The sequence below is a fragment of the Magnolia sinica genome, chromosome 14, assembly GCF_029962835.1.
Source record: "Magnolia sinica isolate HGM2019 chromosome 14, MsV1, whole genome shotgun sequence".
Lineage (NCBI taxonomy): Eukaryota > Viridiplantae > Streptophyta > Magnoliopsida > Magnoliales > Magnoliaceae > Magnolia > Magnolia sinica.
The window spans coordinates 10,592,224-10,593,573 of record NC_080586.1 but is presented as its reverse complement, the minus strand read 5'-3'; the positions used below and the strand labels follow the sequence as shown (position 1 = coordinate 10,593,573).

At 45.2% G+C, this 1,350-nt stretch overlaps 1 protein-coding gene across 1 annotated transcript; it reads left to right on the top strand.

Moving 5' to 3' along the window:
- The first annotated feature begins 348 nt into the window (after positions 1–348).
- LOC131225641 (uncharacterized) lies at positions 349–1,023 on the top strand. Its single transcript, XM_058221206.1, has one exon. The coding sequence runs from the start codon at positions 468–470 to the stop codon at positions 885–887; it is 420 nt and encodes a 139-aa protein (XP_058077189.1). The 5' UTR covers positions 349–467; the 3' UTR covers positions 888–1,023.
- The last annotated feature ends 327 nt before the right edge of the window (positions 1,024–1,350 follow it).

The following is a 1,350-nucleotide window of genomic DNA, read 5'->3' as shown; positions in this document are numbered from 1 at the left end:
AATACTTTCTACAGTAAAGTGTCCTAGATAGACAAATCAACCGTACAAAAATCAGCAACGTCTCACATTCACTGAGAAGAAAATTTACTTTTTAAACGGTTATGATCATCTCATTTTCCGTTAGTCGCTTCTTAATTCCTCATGCCCATTGGACCCATGGCATTGATCATCACTCACATGTGCCAGATGAACGGTACACAATAGAGAGGCATGAAGATTCCATACCTCCCATTTCACATTGCCAAAGGACAGAAGATAGAGATCGAGAGGGCGTCGGACCCTTTTCAGTACATACTCTCGATGGATAGAGAACAATCAACTAAACTCTCGCTTCCGTTTTCCATCTCCTTTCTTTTCCGATCCCTTTATAAACCAACCCACCCCCATTTCCCTCCATATCCCCTCTCGGCTCTCTCTCATGTAAAAAGACAAAAAAGTCCAACGGAAAATCAGAGAAGCTAGGAGAAATGGAAGGGCTGAAAGGGTACTGGAAGCGAAAAGACTACGAGCGGCTCGATGGGTCCGGTCGGCGAGGCAAGAAAAAGCACCAGATTGAGCTGGGTCGGACCCGACGCAGGCGATTCTGGCGGATCAAGATCACACCGAAACTCCGTATGTTTCGATTGAGCTCGCCCAAGAAATTCCTCATCCGTATAAGGGACGCGTACGTTAAAATGATGCTGGGATTCGCGAACTCTGCCGCTCTCAACGGTGGATTCGCGTACTCAGCGGACGTGGATTCGAGAGTCTTAGGATTCGGTAGACCCGCGCTGAAGGAGTACGATGAGAAGGTGATTGTTGAGATTTATAAGTCGTTGATGGTGCAACGGCAGCTGATGGGTGATAGAGAAGGAATGAAGGTTGGGGAAGTCGCGTGTGCACGGTAGAGATATTCTCCTTCGTTGTATTTGCTTTTTTTCTTTTCTTTTCTACTCTTTTTAATTTCCATGGAGGGTTTGGTGCGTGTAATAATCGTAGAAATTGACTTTTTTAGCCCTTTGAGAAGGAAGTTAAGATTTTTCAGATTTGATATTTGCACCCAATCCAGTGATAGATTCACCTTTTTTTTTTTTTTATCCTACTCTGGTGGGGAAAGGAAGGGTAGATGGCCATAAATGCAAAAGATGTATGGCTTTTGTTAATTTTCACCGTTCATCAACCACTGATGGGACCAATCGATCATTTCGTCGCTTGATTTCCGCTTCACGGGCAGTACGTTGAAGGTTATGCAGGATGAACGGTTCAGATCGTGCTGATAACGCAACATGCGGGGCCGAAACAGAAGACATTATTAGTTTTTGCTATGTCGCGACTGAGATCCGGTGTACGTCGCCAGTTACCGGGGGCGTA